General features: G+C 36.6%; 1 protein-coding gene across 2 annotated transcripts in view; it reads right to left on the reverse strand.

Annotated features, from left to right (window-relative positions):
• Positions 1-14,391, reverse strand: part of tent4b (terminal nucleotidyltransferase 4B) — a 32,087-nt gene extending 17,696 nt beyond the window's left edge. For both annotated transcript variants that reach the window (XM_056461806.1, XM_056461805.1), the window contains exon 1: positions 13,571-14,391. In XM_056461806.1, coding sequence (XP_056317781.1) covers positions 13,571-14,070 — 500 coding nt within the window. In that variant the 5' untranslated portion in view covers positions 14,071-14,391. The remainder of the gene's footprint in view (positions 1-13,570) is intronic.
• Positions 14,392-20,700: the final 6,309 nt, after the last annotated feature.

Raw genomic sequence — 20,700 nt, forward strand, 5'->3', positions numbered from 1 at the left:
GGGTTAAGGGGTAGAATTGGGATTAGTCCTATAATTCAGGATACCAGAAAAATAAATAAACTCATACCCTAGTCACAGGTAACAAAAAAAATGCTTGTGAGGCTTCTGAGGCTGTAAGAGTGGAGCTTGGTACTGCCTCATTACACATTTCTCATCATCTGAACCTAGAAAGCAGCACACCATTCAATTAACCCAATATGACACAGCATTTCAGGCTCATTTCATCCTGTGTGCTACACTATATGCAATGCTGCATTTGAGACATCGACAGAAATAACATACATGCAAGCTGCTTAAAGCAGTAGTAGTCATCTAATCAACATATGGAACTTGCATGCCACCAAGGCACCTGCTAACACCTCTACCTGCTATCTCCTAATAAATCTCTTCTAGAGCCTGTCTGCTGTCAATCTCATGAGCAGGGCTGAATCAGCAGATGTCTAGCAAACAGACCTCAATCCTCACTCACACACACATATAGCTGCTGCAAGTGGTTTTATCATTCTATACAAGACATGCTGAGTTTCCTCAAGCATGACTCAAGTAATATATCCAACAACTTTCCTGTAGCTCAAACATGGCACTAGCAATGACAAAGTTAAAGGCAAATGCATGAATGTAAATAAGAGCATTAAAGAAATATAGGAGACATTTTCACGTTTGGCTTCTGAACCTGTTCCATGTTGGCCATCAGTTAGGAATGGTTAAACAAAGGTTTTTCAGTGTTTAAGAAGCCAAATTCATCCTCAAATAGGACCCTCCCCATGCAAGGGACCCCAAACACAGAATTTAATTATTTTAAACATTGTGTATTATGATGTTTTTTAATACTAATTTGGGACGCATATTTATTTAGTAATTTTAATCATTTAATTAGCATTAGTTTTTTTTTTAAAGCTATAATGATAGTTCATCTTATTCATTCATGTTTTGTTACAATTATTGAATTACTATCGGTTTTTATTTCTGTTACTTGATTTCATACTACAGTGAGTTCATTTTAAATGTTTGCTTAATTGTTTTCATCTAACGTAAAAAAAAATAATAATAATTAAATACATTTGTATGTCTTTTCTCTAAACTTTTCCATAGACCGCCAAAACTGTATTGTGGCCTCATTGGGTCCACATACTCTACATTTGAAAACCCCAAGTTTAAAGAAGCAAACAGAAAATCAACACAAAATAAAATATTACTACAACAAAACAGCAATCCAACATTGCCTGAACTGGGTTACATTGAAGTCATAGTTTCGTACTAAAGAAAGGAACCTGCAGGCTTAAAACTGTCTTGGAAAAGTAAATGGTAGAAACAGAGCTTTTTAATTGGGTTTCCAAAACACACAACAGGATTTCTGATTGAAAATATTCAACATTGGAAGAGGAAAACTGGGCCCAAAATCTGCCCAATTATTTTACAATGCGTGCCCCACTTTAGCTGACACACAATGAACAGAGTAAATTTACTCTGTTTACAGAGTACCTGACTTGCTGTGTGACATGCATCTCCTAAGAGCTCATGTCTTTCTTCCAGAGGTTTTAAACTGAATCAGAATTGAATCAGAACTGCAGTAGACGCTGCAATTACACCTACACTAAATGAATGTTCTGCTTTGGTTTTCTATATTTGCTAACTACTAGAGCTGCCTAACATTAGAACATTGTTCTTTCACAATGCCATCCTGACAGTAAGTCAATGTTGGTGGGCTGCATTTTATTCATTTGCCCAAATCTAAATAACTGTTTACATACATTTATTCATTTAGTAGACACTTTTTTCCAAAGCAACTTACAAGTGAGGATATATCCCCAAATCCCTTAAGCATCATTCATGTTTGACTAAAGCAATATCTGACATTATATTAATCTTAATAAAGGTTCATTGATAGTTATGTGAGAAGCAAAAGGATTTCTTATGTCATCCATCATTGTGGACAGTTCAAATCACACCCTGAAGAATAACTTGCACTCTAGGAATTTTAGGCATCTCATTACTTGTGAATGTGACTCATAAAATGCCAAGCATTCAAAATTAAAAATATTGAACAAATTACATTTCAAATATAACGTGAATTCAAAAATGCATATTTTCTATCTCAAGAAAGACACTCATGCTGCACAAATTAAAAGTCATGCAAAGCTGTGAGCATAAATATCAACAAAGACACACACACACTTGTGTCTCTTGGGGTCTGATCAGTGTCTAAACACATTTTTGTCTAACTGTACTGGTGAAACAAAACTGCATGAGAAAGCTGTGCCCGGGGCAGGAAGCTCCACAGAGGCAGTCTGACAGCATTCATAAGAGCAGGTCATCACTGCAACACCAACACACCCACTGCAGACGCACACTCACCACCACACAACTTTAGTGTTCTGGAACACAGGGTGGGACATGCATACAAACAAAAGCAGATACAAATTTTATACAGCTATCATTGTGGGGACTTGCTATGCTTTGGTTATTTTTTTTTTTACACCCACCTAATATTAATTTATATCCACTAAACCTAACCCTTAGAAATCTTTTTTTCCTACAGATGAACACTATTTTGAATTTTAATAATGTATTAACCAACAAGACAATAGTATTTTACTTTTTATACTCCAAAACAGAACACTTTACTAAACATATTAGTTACTGTTTCCAGCGAAATCTGTATGAAAATTACACCAAATGTCTTTCAGTGTATCTTTGTGGAAACATTTTGTCCTCACGAGGTTAAGATAAGATAAATGTTCTGGATTTTTACAATTTTCAAAACAACTTCATACATATGTATACAATTTACCTCACAGTTTTACAAATGAGGGAATTGTCTAATGAAATTAAGGAGATTTGGAGTACATTGATAGAAATGTTACTTCCCTTGCATGTTTTTTTTTGTTTGTTTTTTGTTTGTTTTTTGCATCACATAAAGATAACATGGACTAAAACACTATTAGGCAAGAAGGGCAGTATAGTTGGCATTATCACTTTGTAGAAAAACACTTTAAGTACGAGTACATTTGGATCTTAAGTCTTCACCAATGTTGTTGTAGTCAACTTATTTTGCATACTTTTGTAGTTTACATTGAGACAGTCGCAGTATTGTTTTAACAAAATTAACCTTTAAATGCATTTTTAGATCCAAAAGCTCTTGTGCAGATTAAACAGTTGCAATGTTGCACAATTTTAGAAAAGTCAGATTTTGCTAATGTTTGGGTACACATTTTGGGGGGCTCAACAATAAGGATTTTCTCTGCTGTTATTTTGGCCCTCGAAAAATAATGGCAGGGCAAGCAAAAGATTTTGCCTTAGACTGCATAAATAGAACACACAACATCACAAATCCTGGAGACATATAGATTATGTCCCCACAATACTTCGATTGGAGGAGGGGGGGAAAACAAAACCACATGAGTTTTACATGTGCAGTCACGTAATAAAATTATGTGAAATGTTGTTTTGGAACCACATTTTGTTCACACGATCGCTTCAATTCACATATTTCACATGTGTTTTTAACATGACTGTACCTGTGGTTATTCTGCAAGCCATTATTGTGTTGTTCCTCATAACACCACAACTTATGAAAATCACACTAAGCTAATAAATACCAATCATATTTAATTATGCACATATATTTCTAAAATTAAGGATTAGGAGTACAGTTAGGTATAGCAGCTATACATGTTTATTTGCAGCATAACATTCATTACGCCCATAAAAGTCCTTATAAAAAACATGGTTAGGCATGGTTTCAGGCACATTTGTTTGCATATGGGTGTGTACATGTAAAGCTTGTGTTGTTTCATTAAGCCTAGATGAGTGTGCTTCATTTTTCAGAAAAAAGAAGTTTAGCCTAACAGCAGAACCGAAAGAGACCAAGGATGTAAACAAAGCCTCTGAATTTCCTCCTGCTCTCTAGATTAGCTACAATAAAATAGAGCACAGTAACAGACTGAGCAGAAGCTGACAAAATTTAGTGAAAAAACACTGAAAAAGCACTTAATCCAACATTTATTCATTTAAATAATTCCCAATAGACTGTTTCACAGTTTAAAGAGCACATTTGACCTCAGGGTGGTTCAGCCTGGCTGTGGGTAACACACAGAGAGCCTCTGAGTTTCGTTTCACAGAACTGACTGTACAGATCAGTTTCAATTCTCCAGAGCAGCCTGTTTGCCCTCCAATCAAACACAAGCAGCGTGCAGTTTACTCACAGCATCAGCCAATCAGACAGCAGGCTCTGTCACTAGGAAACCCTTCACCATGAGGCTTTTCACTGCTGCTGAAGCAGGTTGACTGAGACTACTAACACATGCCAAGCTGAAATTCTGAGATCACATACATTTACTTATGAGTGGAAGTTTTTCAAAATACCCCAATGTAATATCTTTCCTCTGGTCTTTTATTGGTTCTTTTTAAACATGTGACCGACTTATTGAAAATAAACTATCTAAATTTGCCATGAAATGATTAATGGTTAAGCTGAATGAACCATCGATGTACGGTTCATCCATACACTATTCAAACAACCATGCCTTCTCAAATTGCCAGACGTCTCTCTGATGACCTGGGCAAGACTTTTCCACTCAAAACCCAAATATCAAAATCAAATCAACAAAAAAAAAATGCACTAAATCAAGGCCCTATCCTACACTCTTTCCTATTACTCTGCTACACTCTGATGTAGGTCTCAATGAACAAAAGATCTGCCTTTGTTTTGGGTTTCATTGTGACTTAATTCACACATATTTCACCAAAACAGGAAGCTGTACCAATACAGTACTTTATACTGCAAATGTGTGTTAGAGTGACAATGAGTCTCAGTGCTACAATAATAGCATGTGTCAGTGCAGTGGGATGTTGGTGATGAGTTTAACTGCTATTTTGGTCATTTGCTGACTGAAATCATGACTGCTTTAATCACTCTTTCCTTTCTGGATGTCACCCACAACAGCTCTCTCAGGGCCTGGGATTCATGTCTGAGGAATTCCTTTGTTATTGTAGGGGAGCACAAATACTGTTCTGCCAATTTTGACATTCAAAGAAAATGAAAATTTTCTACATTCAGGATGTTTACATGGACACCAATAATCTGATTTTAATACGATTAAGACAACACTCTGATTAATATTCTACCATGTAAACAGTGATTTTTAATTAATTGAATCCTACTAAAGTCATAATCAAACTAAACAGAAATGGAATACATATGGACTATGCTGATTTTAGTCTCATTATTGAAGTGCAGTACAGACATGTGAACACCACAATCAATAAGGACTTTTTTTTGTTTTGCGACAGGATAGTCTATACAGACATGGATGTTTGACACTATTCTCTGCACCTACCGAGTCAGTGGAGAATCACAGACACATGCATTGAGTTTTCCCCCGCCATACGGCGTGCGGTATCAAATTCCATTAAAACAACACTCTTTCAGCAGTTCATACTCTCATCCAATATCTCATTTGTTTGAGGGAGGCATGCATGAAATGTTCCTGAATTAAAGTGAAAGTGCCAAACTACAGTTATAGTCAACAAATTAAAAATGAAGCACCTGAAGTTACATGAAACTCTGGAGGAAATGTGGATAGTGTGGTGACACAATGACGTTAATCGAATTATGTACTATATAACGAGATCATGACAGGAACATACAAAAATAGGGGTGTTAAAATTTATTGTTTCTTTGGTGCACCGCGATGCAGACAATTCGGTATTGGTTTAGTAATAATCATAACCGGTTATTGTGTACTGATGTCATTCATCTCATAAGCGCTATAATGCGGTAGCTTACTATGGCGAGGGAGGCGAGTGCGAGTATTTACAACCTTCCTACTACTAAAAAACGCAGAAGCGGTCCACAATTTCACTGCGTGTGTGTTTGCTGGACAGTCTTTCACTGACACTTACAGCAGAAGCCCCTATTTCACTGCAATTGAGAGAATGAAAGTAAACTCCATTTCTCTCTCCCACTGTGGCCCATTTGACCGGCTGCATGACTTTCTCTCCAAACCTCTGAAGCATATTAAAAATATTAACAATGACTGTTGCTTGAAATGAGAAGAGATTGACCAATAGAAATTATATAGAAATAAAACGAACTGCAGAATTAAAGAATTCCCTTCTTTTTAATGTAATAATAATGAAACGCAATAAACACCACCACATGCACTGTGTACACAGTGAAAACAAACAACTAGAGTGAAGCACTCAAGTTTTAAACCACAGAGACATTTTGAACCCTTAGTTTTGTAAATACATGGCGCACTTTGCAAACCAATCTCAGTTAGTTGTTTTCAATTTAACTTATTTTAAGTAAGGGGTATTTTTAAGCAACACGTTTTTTTGCATTTAGTAATCTATCTTGAACAAATAATCATCAAACATGGAAGTAGGTGAGCACACTTGTAGTACTCAAGTGGTTCTATCATCAAAATCTTAAAACTCAATATTATGCAGAAATTGTGAGTTATTAAACCAAGCCTATGACAAAAAGGAAACTTTCAAAAAAGAGAAAATGTGTCAATCTGGCATCTCTTAAGTATTTCAACAGCAGCTAGCAGCTACAAACATTAGCATTCGTGAGATTTAAAATGTGTCCTCTCCTAACCAGATTGTTCTTATAGCTCTCTTATAGCTCCTCAAGTCAAATGTTGTACATTAGTGTTATACTGCATAAACGCCAACAAAATCAGTTACCTTTCACATTTCTATTTTGAGGTCATGTCAACTTGACCAATTTTGACTTTAGAGCCAAACAAACAGGGATGACTTCTGTGTGAACTGTACAGATGGGTTCTCTGATGGTACAAGTTCCAAAACATTTTCTTATTTTGACTGAAGGTCGATGCTGAACTCTCATCTAGTTGTATTCAACACGGGTAATCCGCAAGATTCACATCAAGATATTATACAATTTCAGAGAGCACCCACCCAACTCTGACTCAGGTTTGACCAAACCCTTCCTAGTACATTCAATGGGACAAAGCATAAACAAGTGCCCATTTCATGTTGCTAGGCACAGCATGACCTGCTGTCAGTTGAGCAAGTGAAGTCATTGTGTTGCTTTGCAGCTTCAGTGTTCAGCAGACCATGACAAACCACATTCAAACTTAACCCCATCACACATGCTAAGCACAATTGGTCATTGGATATGTGCTAACAGCTCAGCTCCTCCTGTATTGATCCAATCACCTACAAAATAGCAGGTTATGATTAACTTGGTATATATTTAGTCACAAAAATTTGTTCACGCTGTTGTTTTAAAGCTTTATGATTTTTCCCGTCTTTTGTGGCACTAGGTTTCGGGAAAAAAATAATAATAAATTAATAATTTTTCAATAACTCAAACACTTTGAATCCTTCGTTTTCCATATTTCATATCCCGACTATCCGACTTAGCCCCTTTCACACTTACACCAGTAAATATACATAACATTTCAAGATCGACTTTAATGCCGTTCACACTGTCAGGAATGTTCCATGGTTCCATAGTTCAGAAAAGTAACATTCATTCAAAATATTTAAAAACAAAAACTATAGACTTTTATTTTTAGGGTAAACTGGTAAAGAGGTGTATTGGTTCTCAAAAATATTCACATTTTGCATTTTTGACACACCCATTTCAGTACTAATGAGATGATGACCTAAATTAGTTGCGTTACCAAGTGCACATGCAAAATTGGAACCACTGATCTGATAAAAACAAATAGATTTAGCAGATTTAGATTTCCTTTTCCCAAATGCCAATCCTGATTCAAACATGCAACCTGTCTAAAAACAAGAATAAATAGGAGCAACATATTCTGACATCAACTCGTTCACCCTGAGCACCCTGGGAAAGTGCCCTTGTGATGAGGATGAGTTCTTGCTGAGTGGGCTAATGTGTATGAGGCTGTTTGGGACAGTCATTCCTCCAGTACGTGGCTCAGAGCTCACTCTCACGTCCTAATGCTAGTGACAGGATCAGTAAAACACAGTGAATTCTAGCTCTAGGGGAAGCCCCTGCATGTGTGCTGGTACAACAGACTGCTTTTCTACTACACTGACCCCACTTCAACCAACTTGAAATGCCTCCTTTATGTACTATGGTAACAGGTTAACCTTATGTATGCATTATGTATAAGCTGAACAGAAAACTATAATGAGGAAAACAGCAACCAGATGGAATCTTTCATAAATGAGCTCCATGCATGTATTTTCATTTATTAACAGATTTCTTTAAATAATAGTGTGAACAGGGATTGATAAAACAGACAAAAATAGACCCTCAAAGACTTCCTAGATTGATTATAAAAGCCTCTAGACCAATGGTCTTAAACTCAATTTCTGAAGGGTCACAGCTCTCCAGAGTTTAACTCGCACCTGCCTAATAGTTTCTAGTAGTCTTGAACACCTTGATTAGTTCGATCAGGTGCGTTCTATTAAGGTTAGAGTGAAGCTGCGGTCACACTGGGCTTTGTGTGTGCGAAATTCTGTCGTACGGCACTGCAAAAAGGGGCGGGATTGAACAAGATGTTTAGACATTAAAAAAGCCAGCGATTTGCTCCATGTTTTAAATTCCTGTCCGGAGAGTTCATGTTTTGATCCTCGATTGGTCTCACGCAGTCAAGTGATGCGATTTCGCAGGTCAGAGTTCACCAAGCTTGAACTTCGCACCGCAGCGACATGCGAAACTTGACGCATGACCTTGCGTTTCCGGTCTGACGCATTTGCTTGCGTATTAATGGAAGTCTATGGGAAGAAAAGTCAAGTGTGACCGCAGCTTAATACTGTGCAAGGCTGCAGCCCTCCAGGAATCCAGTATGAGATCTATGCTCTAGACTGAATTTTATGCAAATTAACAGGTCATGCGAAGAAAAAATTTTTAATTTGCAATATAGCCTCTTATAGCCAGCAAATATTTATTAATAATTTAAAGTATCAAGTATGTTATTTTACTTTCATAACTTTCATTTAAAAATCTTTTAGTTTTGTACCACTTATTGTCACCAAGCTGAGAAAGCTGACAGTCCAAAAGCAGAATAATGAAATTGTGCAATGCAGTATCTTATGAATAACTAGTGGATTTATCAGTGTTGTTTAAAATAGAAAAGGAGAAACAAATCAATTCAAAGACTCTAAAAAAAAATTTGAAATAATAAAAAAATCAACGATTACATTTCTCCATTATCTTAATATTTGAAAGTGTTTATTCACAGTCTACCTGCAACATGCGAGACCGTAATTTTAAGCAAAGAGCAAAAATGAAATTTGCCTCGTGTATATTGGCGGTAGCTGTAGCGGTGTCGCTAATAATTCTGGATATTGGCCTTTTTCATGAGTAAACAACAAACTCCTTATATCACTAACATATACATAATTCTCATGAAGCTGCAATTCTTCAAAATCCCAACACAATCAAAAACTATTCAAAAATCAATGTTAATGTCTGAATCCAAATGAGCAGCGTCTTTGTGTGTAACTAAATATCCTTATTTGCATCGAATAAGTGCTGTTCAAGAGACTGAATTCATCGGACTCTGAAAAAAGATCCAGAAGACCCAGAATAAAAAATTCAGGAGCAGCACAACTGAGCGTGGAGAGAGGATTTCCCCTCTCATCTCACTGCAGCATGGCTGTCAGGCAGATGAAAGGAGCTCCGCTTACTCTGATTGGCTGGAAGCACTGTGACATCACAGGTATGGGGATCGTGTTTCAAGCTGGGAGGGGGAAGTTTAGGGTAGAACAGGGACTTGCTCAGCACATGAAAAATATAAACACGGAAAAACCTCTCCATTTACAAACACACACTCCAAAAACACCTCTAAACAGATTGCAGAAAAGGATTATAGTGTGAAAATTAGGCAACTAACATAAGAAAATAATATCTCTAAGCTGTAGGATGGAAATATTCAGTAGGCAGGAAGTGCATTTCACTAAAACACACAACAAATGGTCTCTCTACAGAATGAGATTAAAATCTTTAAGGCATCTCAGACATGCTCCCTGAATACAAAGCAGTAGTGTGAGGTGATCTGCGCATTAATCCATACATTTTGCCCCACATCTACGAGACTGAGCTGACAGGAGTCCATTCATTCAAGAAGCAGAAAAACCGTGAGGATGGATCAGGTGGGGAGGTCTGTAAGGTGAAGACTAGTGTATTAGAGTAATCACAAAGGAATGTTCTTATGCAAACACTCTGCTAACATTACTATAAATGAGGATAAGGCTTGCAGGCTGTACTTTGCTCTGGGCTCCACATGCTGCTGCACATATCACACAGAAGGGCAATCTGCATTTGCAAAACCAACCAAACCACTACTACCACCACCACACCCATTACACCTAAATTCAACATCTCACCACTACACGATCCAGAATAGGCCACTTCCACAGGCTTTAATCAAAATGGTACCTCATTTAATTTGACAACTGTCCTTGATGACATGCTAGATGTTGTACTTAAGGAAATGCAATAACCTTGTTAAAACATAGTCTTTACACCTTTGTTTGCTCAAGAATATCATGGCTTGACATTGCAGATTTCCTTTTCATTCAAGACACTGGTCCACACTAAAGCACAAAGAATATTATAATTTTTACACATATAAGTTTACTTATTGTGCACACAATGCCTGATTTCTGTGCCAAGTACATAGAGACAGTATATTTGGTTTCATTTGTTTTTCACTAGCCAGCTTGTCAAAAAGGTGTCAACAATGAATCAGCAACTGTTTCAGGGTCAGAAAAGAAGCAAAGGAGATAGAACAACGCTAAATCACTGAAGACAAGTGTGCTAATGAGAACTTGTGGGTGAGAAGATTTAAAGATCCCCTCATTTGGAGAGAACTGTTGCTTACTATGCTCGCACAACCTCTGAAAAACATAAAAAAAGAGCCCAGAACTCTTTTACAGTAGTAAAAATTTGAAGTAGATCAAATTTTTCACAGATTTTTAGACGAGAATGTGTGTTGTTCAATAGTTATAGGATAACTTTGATGAAAGGTGATGATGCAACTTCAAAGGTTGACTACTGTAGTGTGCATTTGTGCAAGCTAGCAAATGGAGTTAACTTTAAAAGGTTGTAGAATCAAATACACAAGTATATATTGGGCGTTAAAGAAAGAGTCAAAAAGATAATTCGGTCATCACATTTCTCCATTTAACTTTGGAGTACAAATCAAGATATGTTTAAAGTTCTCTCATTAGTTTTGTCAACAACTCTGAAACAAAAAAATTCTAAACCAGCAAAATATACAAAACTAATCCCATCACGCTAGCATGCCTGATGAACTGAAACAAAGATCATTGGTTCTGTGTGTGCAATGATCATTTTTCAATTACAATATATTTTAATGATACTTCAGTTAAACTGATACATTCTTTGATTTATTAATGATATATTTCAGCTTGAAAATTGCTTGTGTCGACATTTAAAGTGTAACAAAAATAAAGGCAGATCGTTGTTCCGAAAATAAATGGCCATCTTATGTGGTTTTATTCATACCAAAAACAGTTGCAGCCATCATTGTGATGATGAGGGTAGTAAAAATCACTAGTTCATAAAAAGAAAGAAAGAAAGAAAGAAAGAAAGAAAGAAAGAAAGAAAGAAAGAAAGAAATGTAAGTCATCATGACTTACAATTGTTGAGTAACCTGAGCGTAAAGTGCAAGGTGTAGATTACTGACTGGCTGAGTGAATGGGAGACCGATAATGATTAATAGAGGCAATAACGATAGTACCGTGACTCTATGAAATTACAGTAATTAATACAGTTTTGGAGGTTTCCAAATGGGGTTAGTCTCACAGTATAAAGTCATGCAATTGATTAAGATCCTTCAAGATATGCAACAATCCACAAATGCCAATAAGTAATCCTTAATCTTCTAGATTATTAATATTATTGTCATTTTGACTTTTTACACTTCCACAAATCACATTATTTTATCTGGTATTTTACAAAGGTAATAGCAATTTCCATAACACTAACTGATACTACTGTAAAACATAACATAACCTACTGTAGCAATAACAGCTACAGTAACTAAGGAATTGTGACAGAAACCACACATTTATGTAGACTCATGGTTAAGATGTGCCAGATTTCATTAATCCAATATATTGTGATCATGATCATGAAAATACTTTTACAAATTCTTTATAATTTAAACTTAGAGAATGTATTTTAAGAATATTCAGATTGTTAGATTTACAGTGGGGTTAATCACAAACCAAATGCTTGAAGACTTAATAGAGTAGTTTACTCTAAAATTGTATATACAAAAATTAGGGATGCTCTGACCATTCGCCCTGAGATCAGTATCAGTCGATAATAACATTTTATGACTTGAGAGGTACTCACTAATCTGGCCGATTACATGAACTAATTGCAAGTGTTCGTTTACAGATTTAAAAGTAGAGGAAGCTCCATTTTAACTTTTCTTGTATCAAATATGCACTCCAAACCTTTTCTTGATAGAGACATGTTGAATTCTTCTTCCATAATTTGAAATGTTTGCAAAATCTACTGTTAGTCATTTCCTTTACCAATTTTTTTTAATCTGTCTCCTCTATTATTTTATGTAAAGCTGCTTCTGACCATGACATGTCCACACTTAAGAGTTATAAGAGAAAGTTTAAGGGATTATATGCAGCAACATCCTACATTTATTCTTCTAGGAAAGGAGAGATCTCCAATGAAGTATTAGGGAAAAAGTGCTTTATGCAATGTTATAGTTATATAAAACTTGAAGCATCAGAATCAGTACTGTGTATCAGCCGATCACCATGACAAGGAATCGGTACTTGGTATCAGCTCCAAAACACCTGATCGGAGCATCCCTAACGAGAATGTAATGGACACAAAAATTTATTTTTTGTTTTTTGTTGTTGCCATTAGCTTATGTCAATAACATATATTGTGATACAAACAAAATGTGATGTGATATGCCTAATCATGGACGACTGTAAAGCTGTAATTAAAGGCAGTTTTCTAAATTACTGACGCTAATGATATTCTAAACCTGTAAGACTTTCTTCAGCATAACATGAAATAAGATGTCTCACTCTTTAGTTTAGCTTTTGGCCCATACATTGGTGGTCAAACTAGTTCAAAATATCTATTTAGTGTTCGCATAAGTAATACAGCTTTGAAACGACAAGGAGTTGAGTGGATCAGATAAATCTTTTTCTTTGGTGAGCATGCTGAATAACAGTAAGCTGACCAAGTTTGAGAGAGTTTGTGATGTTAGGGGCCAGCAGAGAGACTCGAGAGCAGCTGACAAGCCAGCGCAGGTCATTTAAATGGAAGGATTGCAAGGATACTCCAGACATGCCAAATATGGTGAAGAAACGTCTCGTGTGTCAAACCACTGGTAAACCTGCGAGAACCTGATAGTTATTTTAGTGAATAGATGGTCGCAGATCCATCGCCATGTTCCTCAGGTCAAGACATGTTTAACACGTACCGAATAACCCTCCGCCAAGTGTCAAGTGTGTAGGCCAGCTGCTGAGTCCGAGCAAACAAACAGGCCCTGCAACGGGCTTATCATCCAAACACCCACACAAATTTAAAGTTCGCTTTTGCACTCACCCCACAATGCCGTCCGAGTAGTTTCTGCTCTTCCACGGAGTGCCCGCGTAGCCGTCCTCCGCCCCGTCCGTCAGCAGCAGACTCCGGTTAAAGCCGTAGGTGCTCGCCTTGTTGTCTCTTTTCCTCTTGCTTGGTAACTCGTTTCCTACTCCTGCGACCCCGCTGCCACCCACTTGCCCCCCTCCGCCGACTACCCTGCCCGGCCTGCTGCTGTTAATGTTGTTAAATGCTTCCAGAGGGATGAAGTCCTGTTGTTCGGAGACCTCGCTGTCGGGTTTGGACCCAGACATGCCCTGTTGGTCCTTGGGTCTGCCGCTGCTGCTGTCGGCCGCGTTGTTCGACGCACCGTCGCCGTTGGTCGTCAGTTTGGCGCTGGCTGTGTTGCAGTTGTTGTTAAAGTAGAGGTTTCCCAGGGTCTGTGTCGTGTCCCAGATGTGCATCCACAGGTTGTTGGCCGGTCCGCGCTGTTCTGGCTGAAACCAGGCGATTCTCGGATCCATCAAACGCTGAGCTGCTGCAGGCACACTTGCCCCCGGAGCAGAGCCAGGCTCGGTTCACTTCACGTTAACCCACTAACGGGAACACACGCTCGCTCGCTCGCCCTAGACAGCGACTAAAATATCCTGTGCGGGTCCATCAACGCCTTTCGGGGACGGGAGAACACCACTGTGAACAGACTGTAAAAAGACGTTCTGCTTAAAAAACGGTCACCGTCAAACTTACGAGCACGAGGACTGAAGAAACGTGAGTGTCGTCTGTGTCACTGCCTCTGACCCATTTCCATCTGAGATCGTGTGTCTCAATGGCGGATAGACCCCGACGCGACTGCGCATGCTCAGCCAAGCGCGAGCGAGCGTGAAACGGGGGCGCGCAGATTGCGAGTTACGCAAGAGCGCACGTTACTGCTTCTGTGTTACGTAACAACAACAGCGGGGTTGATACATTAGGCTCGTTTGAGGTGCGCCTCGCCTTGACTGCATTGTAGACGAGAGCAGGTGGCTGCAGTAAAATGAGAGCTCAAAAAATACATTAGAAGTCGGACGCTTTCGAATCTGCTGTTTTGCCACCTGGAAACGTCACAAGTGGTTGAGATCGCGTTCGCGTTTTTTATCGCGGACGAATGACCTCATGGAAAAAATACTATGGTCATTTATAGTAAATATTTTAGTGTTTTTGAACATGTTTTTTCAGTATTGGGTTATGTTTATAGTTGTCGTGATACCAGAGCAATTACAGAATTTAAATAGGTTATTTTTATAATATGGTTCAAAAACACTATTGCATTGCTATAATTACTATAGTATTTTTATTGTGGGAGAGGATGCAATTGAAATATCACTGTTTTTACAAAAAGATGGTCACAATCACCGAAGACGAACAGCTCATTACTTAAAAGGGTGTATTTAAAATATAAATCCATAAAATCAACAGTAGTGAATGTTTAAAGAATGACCAAAATACAGCAAGAAAGCTTTCAAGAAATCTCATTTGGCTACATTATAAATTAAGAAGCTATAGCAAGATGCTTTTGAGTGACAAGTCATGACAAATGTTTGTTTGTTTGTTTGTTTGGCTATGAATGTCTTTAGAATTTGTGAATTTTATTGAACATGTGGTCCATTTCTATAGTAATTTCAGACTTTCTATAGGGGGCATTAGAAGGTATAAAGGGAAATACAACTGAAGGCAAAATTCTTAGCCTACTTGTGAAGTAAAAATAAATGGTATTGCATGAAATACGTAAAAGTGTTGTTTAACAGATTTTGTTTTCAACAGTTTTATAAACTAATTTCTGCTAACTAATTTGTCTAGTCTTTGCCATGAGGACAATATTATATTATATATTTCACATTATATATATATATATATATATATATATATATATATATATATATATATATATATTTTTTTTTTTTTTTTTTTTTTTTTTTTTTGCACCAATATGGTAACACGCATAAAATTAAAGTCATAAAATAAACATTGTTTATCAACATTAGATGTAACATAAATCTCTAATATACATAACTGATGGGGAAACAACTAAAAGGTCCATAGTAATGCATCAAAAAGCATAAAAAGTGATGTGTCATGCAGGGAATTCTGGGAAAGTCAATTTACTGTTATTTGCTGTATATATTAAGGAAACATACTGTTAAACAGGTTACGGATTTTTACTGTTTTTTACCATCGAAATCACATCCATTTTTTTACAGTGTGAGCATTAAAATAGGTGGGTGGAAACACAAGGCTAAGGCGAAAAATACCGCTTCGTCTTTAAAAAAGTGGAGGAGACCGACGGAAACTCAGAGTTTAGAGAATAAAACCTGCTCCTGACCAGGTTAGGTTCAGAGAGTAAGTTACCACGGTAACTGACTCTGGGTTTTCCGTTTCAAAATAGCAGGTTTGTTAAACTCAAGCCTGTTTCTGAAAGAGAGGTAATTTAACTCAGAGTTTCTCTCATTTCAGGGTTAAAATAGTTTTCACCTAACCTCCTTTCTGAAACAGGCCCCTGTACGGCAGGGTATGTGAACTTACACATAGAGGTAAAGTTGGTTTTATATTGGCACATTCTGACTTTCTCCTTAATAATATAATTTCATAACAGTATTATTTACAAACTCTAAATAGCGAAATCATATTAGCAGCCAATGACTATCAAAGTACAACATTGTTCACAGTCAAATAAACAGTGTTAATGTTGTTTTCAAGTCTTGCAGGTTATTGCAGACTGAAAATTCAAAGTGCCGTGGTAAACAATATAGGGAGTGTGTCACAAGTTGTCACTGAATGAATGTGTGAACATAAAACCAACTTTACCTTAATAACTTACACTTTCACGTTTCATTCTTAGTATTCAGTGTCCGCAGTTTAATTAACCATATGTAACTGTTTTTGCTGAAATCATTGCTGCAATCAAGAACAAGTGATGTGTATGTTTCAGCATAGCGTGAACACACACACATATATATATTCATACACTCACACATATATATATGTATGTATGTATATATATATATATATATATATATATATATATATATATATATATATATATATATATATATATATATATATATATTATTTTTTAATTTAAGATATTTTACCATATATATTTGATTCATATAATTTCTTTTGTTCATATCTCATCTTTTTTCACAAAAGTGCAAATAATTCAATTTAATAAGCATTCAAAAGATGTTTTCCACATTGGTAGGACTTTATTTTGACGGTCCCTATTGCACATTTTTTTGACTAAGAGCTTCATTGCAACTACAGTTTTAATTCTAAAATGAATCCTCATTGCACTTAACAAGTTTACAATAATAATAATAAAGCTTGTTATAATTTTTTAATGATTAATGAAGTAATAATAATGCTTTATTTCCTTTATCTTCATTTACAAATAGCAGGGTATTTACAGCTACTTTATATTTCTGTCCATTTGCATTCCGACCCTTTATGCCCCCTGTCAACATAGTCGCGAACTGCTATTACACATTCTTAATCCTTTAGTGCTGCGGTGGTGGCACTCGTGACGCTAATGGTCCTTTTGAAGTGTCACCCACTGTACATGTTAATTCTCTTTGAATATTAGTAGACTGTCTGCTTAGTATCTGCTGATACTGCTCCTTCAACAGACATTTAGCTGACTATAAGAAACAAGTGACAGAAACAGAACCAGAAAAGGAAAATCACATAGATTTCAAATGCATTATGTTTAAATGTGAAATATTACTTTAAATGTATGGTAAACAAAACCCTGAAATCTGTGAAAATGGTCAGGCCTACTTTGCTTTTGTGGCCAGTTTGCTTTGTCAAAATGCACTCCTACAAATGGCAAATTCAAAAGACAGCAGCCCAAATGGCTGATTAAACGATAACAATCATAATAAGGAAAATATGCAGTCTTATTTTACGAGGAAATGTATCTGTATTATTTATTGGCAGAAAAGTAACTAACTGATATAAATTCATACGATTTAACTTGTATGAAAATGTACGATTGTTAAAATGAGTTGTACCCTTAAACCCAACCTTCATTTGGAGGTGAACAGTTTGTAATAAAATGTAAGAACATGATCTTACGAATAAATTAGCCACTAAATGAAAAAAGTAGGGAATTGCTGTGAGATTGTATTGAAATATCAGATAAGTTCTTACTCCCAGTGTAGAGCGAAGCCTTCAGCCACAGTGCTGATGGTCCTGAGAGATGAAGGATCTCATGAACCCCAGGAAAACCTTCACCTGCATTCTTTCCTCTGAATTCAGCTCATCTCTGAACTTTTTAGACAGTTGTTGGAATGGATACTACAACATTGTGCAAGGAATTATTTTTAAATACATGACAACAACCACCACAATATACCTTACATGAGCAATAATGATGCAAACACCATGAACGTTCTAAAATTAAACTCAAACTTATTTCAATGAAATGTAGACTAAGCACTGAGCTAAAGTCTTTGAAGTGTTGGTTTTAGCACAAGCTCTCATATTAAAGCGTGGCACACTCTGACCAGCACTTTCCCCTTTAAGATTTAAAACCCTCATAAGTCTTCGCTCTATGATTGGGTCAATCAGACGAGGTCAGCAGAGGTTAGTGTTGGGGTCAGTTTATCGACAGGCTAAATAGCTGAGCAGAAGGAGGGGGATTAGAAATTAGCTGCCTGTACAAAGGAATGCACTTTAAAAACCTTTATTTTGACTGAAGTCATTGATTCAACTAATGCTAAAGTCTGAACTATTTAAGACGTTTCTTATGTTCTTTAAAGCTTCATTTGTGGCCAAACACCAAATTAAATATAGTAACACAGTAATATTATGGATTACTATTACAGATGTTAAAAGTAAATGCTTATAAGATGCTTGGTGCTTATGAAAATCTTTTATTAATTATTTGAACGTTATAATGTTATTGTATTATAATACATATTACTATTTTATAAGATTAAACTATTTTATTGTTTTAGAATTTTTTATTTTGTCAACACTGATCATTTAATATGTGTGCATTTAAATGCACATTAATATGCAAATGGATGAATTTTTGATTCATTTGTTAATACACAATGTAAGAAACAGTATTAATTGAAAAATATACATTTTGTAACATAGTAAATGTCTGTGCTCTCATTTGTAATTAATATGCTGTATATTTGTTATTAATTACTTTACAAAATATTTTGTTGACCTTGCACATTTGAATATCAAATTTCTAATCAGCCAATCACATGGCAGCAACTAAATGCATTTAGGCATGTACACATGCTCAAATCAATCATCTGCAGATCAAATCGAGCATCAGAATGGGGAAGAAAGGTGATTTAAGTGACTTTGAATGTGGCATGTTTGTTGTTGGTACCAGATGGAATGGTCCGAGTATTTCTAGAATGGCCAGACTGGTTCGAGCTGATAGAAAAGCAACAGTAACTCAAATAACCACTCGTTACAACCGAGGTATGCAGAAGAGCATCTATGAACGCACAACACATCCAACCTTGTATCAAAGGTTCAGGCATGTTGGTGATGGTGTAAGGCGTGGGGGACATTATCTTGGCACACTTTGGGCCCATTTGTACCAATTGAGCATCGTGTCAATGCCACAGCCTACCTGAGCATTGTTGCTGACCATGTTCATCCCTTTATGACCACAGTGTACCCATCTTCTGATGGCTACTTTCAGCAGGATAACGCACCATGTCATAAAGTGCGAATCATCTCAGACTGGTTCACTGTACTCAAATGGCCTCCACAGTCACCAGTTTTCAATCCAATAGAGCACCTTTGGGATGTGGTGGATCGGGAGATTCACATCATGGATGTGCAGCCGACAAACTGCGTGATGCTATAGTGTTAATATAGACCAAAATGTCTGATGAATATTTCTAGTACCTTGTTGAATGTATGCCACGAAGAACTAAGACACCTCTGAAGCAGAATTTTAACAGATATCCTAATGTCAAATTTAAAACTTTAAGACCTTTTTAAGACTATTAAGTATTAAATATAAGACCTAGAACACAATATTAAAAACAAAGAGAAAATGCAAAAATCACAAAATTAGTGGCAAAATAAATGTATTCAAATTGAAGAGTACTGAAGACAGGTCAGATGCATCATTGAACTACAGGAAAAAAAAACAAACAAACATCTTAAGGCTGATTTATACTTTTGCCTGGTGCCGCATCGCGCACCTTTGCTGACTGCCATTACCTTGGACGAGACTCTTTAAAATGACAGGGGTAGTCAAAAGAAAGCCACTGTGAAGAGAGATGGATAAACAGAGAAGTAGGAAGTTTCCAGAATACGTCATATCATTAATATCACGCAAGATTTTTAAACTAATTATTTATATTATTTTAATAAATTATTTTAATGATTATAAAGATTTTTATTACCATTCAAGATTTTTTTAAATCAAACTTTGATGCATCACTTGCTTTTGTTCATATCTCGGACAGTTCTACCTATTAAAGATAAATATTACTACAAAACATGGGTTGCTCTACAATTATATTCTTATACGAAGTATGCTATCCATCTCAGATGCAGAAAAGCTAGTCCATGCTTGTATGACTTCTAGGCTGGACTACTGTAATGCTCTGTTTGCTGGCTGCCCAGCATCTTCTATTAACAAACTTCAATTAGTACAAAATGCAGCTGCCAGAGTTCTTACCAGGTCCAGAAAATATGGTCAGATCACCCCAATTTTATCCTCCTTACACTGGCTGCCTGTTAAGTTTCGTATTGAATTTAAAATATTGCTTCTTAGCCAACCTTCTGTCTCGCTACAATCCAACCTGCTCTTTAAGATCTCAAAACTCAGGGCTTCTGTTAGTATCTAGAATAGCAAAGTCGAGTAAAGGAGGTCGAGCCTTCTCATTTATAGCTCCTAAACTCAGGAATAGCCTTCCTGATAACGTCCGAGGCTCAGACACACTCTCCCAATTCAAAACTAGATTAAAGACCTATCTGTTCAGTAAAGCATACACTTAGTGCACCACTTAGGGGGCTTCCACACGGGTTATGCATCTTGTTGATATACACTATAAACAGCAGCTACGCTAATTATTCTCTTTATTCTCCATTTCCACCTGGGGATACTCTTCCCGAGGCCCTCAGACTATGCA

Source organism: Danio aesculapii, chromosome 7, assembly GCF_903798145.1.
Source record: "Danio aesculapii chromosome 7, fDanAes4.1, whole genome shotgun sequence".
Taxonomy (NCBI): domain Eukaryota; kingdom Metazoa; phylum Chordata; class Actinopteri; order Cypriniformes; family Danionidae; genus Danio; species Danio aesculapii.